The sequence below is a fragment of the Acyrthosiphon pisum genome, unplaced genomic scaffold, assembly GCF_005508785.2.
Source record: "Acyrthosiphon pisum isolate AL4f unplaced genomic scaffold, pea_aphid_22Mar2018_4r6ur Scaffold_21041;HRSCAF=22866, whole genome shotgun sequence".
NCBI classification, from domain to species: Eukaryota; Metazoa; Arthropoda; class Insecta; order Hemiptera; family Aphididae; genus Acyrthosiphon; species Acyrthosiphon pisum.
In genome coordinates, this window is record NW_021770465.1 from 9,270 (window position 1) to 10,977 (window position 1,708).

The 1,708-nt window shown below is 33.9% G+C and overlaps 1 protein-coding gene across 1 annotated transcript in view; it reads right to left on the reverse strand.

Annotated features, from left to right (window-relative positions):
- Window positions 1-456: 456 nt before the first annotated feature.
- LOC100570599 (phosphoinositide 3-kinase regulatory subunit 4-like) overlaps window positions 457-1,708 on the reverse strand; it is a 7,600-nt gene continuing 6,348 nt past the window's right edge. The window contains 2 exon segments of the mRNA XM_008184666.3: window positions 457-574; window positions 764-792. Coding sequence (XP_008182888.1) covers window positions 457-574; window positions 764-792 — 147 coding nt within the window.

Here is a 1,708-nt window from a genome sequence, read left to right on the forward strand (position 1 = left end):
TAAGAAAAGATTCAATGAGTACTATAAGTGAATGAGGGACGTTTGAGAGTGTTAACTTGTGGATGAGCCCCTGGTGCCACACAAGGTCGAAGGCTTTCGCCACGTCCAGGAAGACAGCCACAGTTTTTCCCCTTTCTGGGATCTTTTGTTCAGGTCATCAGTCAGTGTGATTAGCTGGGTGGTCGTAGAGTGGTCAGTACGGAAAGCGTGTTGTTCATATCTAGTTTTAACATGGATGTTAAGCTTACGAAGTATTATTTTTTCGAATATTTTTGACATAGTGTTGAGAAGTGATAGAGGCCTATGATTGTCTGGCATTTGGTGGTTCTTCATGGGTTTTGGGATCATGCCAATTTGCGCTTTTTTCCACTGATCAGGGAAGTATGAGAGTCTGAGGCATGACGTGTAAATGTTCGCTAAGATGATAACTGCAATTTTTGGGAGGTGTTTCATTGTCTAGTTGGTAATGCCATCCTCGCCTGGAGCTTTGGCTGAAGGGAATCCTTTTATTATGTCAGATACTTCTTTCGGCGTAACATAGTCTTCTGATGGAGGATTTACAAGGGTGCGTAGTCTTTGGATTGAGTTTGTGACTCAAAAAATAATTAGCTTAACCCTAAGTATGTTATTTCGTTCCTTTTTTTTATTTCGTAGATACAGAATACCTACTGTGAATATTAAAAAAAAAAAATTAAATACATTCATTAAATCGAACAACATTTATTCAAGCCACCCAATTTTTTCCCGACCCAGGCTGGATTACCCATCGGCCACCATACCACCCCAGAGCAACTGTTAACGATATTACGAACTTACATTACTATAAATTACAAACTCATTTTTATTTTGGTTCAAATAATTAAATTAATATAACGACTGTTCTGGAGTCGGCGGCCACCCAAAGTCCAAGCCCATATTATATACAATTCAATACTACGTGCCTAAACATCATTGAATTGTTACTAAAAACCACAAAGATGACTTGTTTAAACAATTATACCGACATTTTAAAATTCTTCCCTGGTTTTATAGTTTTTTGTTTTATTATTAAGAAAATTACTGGTCATTTATAGATTCTGATTGGAGCAATGAATGTATTGATTTAAAATATCAACAATGATACTGTAAGTGTTTTTTTTTTGTGTCTGTTTACACGATAAATAGTCGATTTTCAACTTAAGTTAAAAACAATCTTTTCCGGTGAGAAGTGAATCTAGTTCGTGCATTCGGGAGGTAAATAGAAGTTTTCAAAAGCACCGGGAAAAACCAGGGCCATATTTACCATAAGGAAGGATAGGCAACTGCCTATGGCCTCCGTTATTAAAGGGCCTCAGATTTTTATGAACATTATTTTTTTTTTTTAGAGTAATATTTTCATCGTATAAAATAAATATAAGAAACATAATAATTATACTATTTCAAAAAAATTAAATAATTGATCTTTATCAGTGTAAAATGTAAATGAAAATACATAAAAGTCTATATTGAATAAGAAAGAATTGATAACTTAGGTTTACTATCAAATAGAAAGCGATCTTACATTTTCTTTAAACTTCGATGACAAAATAAATGAATTATTTGCTTTAAAAAAAGCAAGAAAAGTAATATTATAAAATAACTTATTAATTATTTCTATTATAAATATTGTTTGCGCGCTCGATGCTTGCATGCTTGGGGTATCAACCGAAACACCAAGTACACCCTCGTA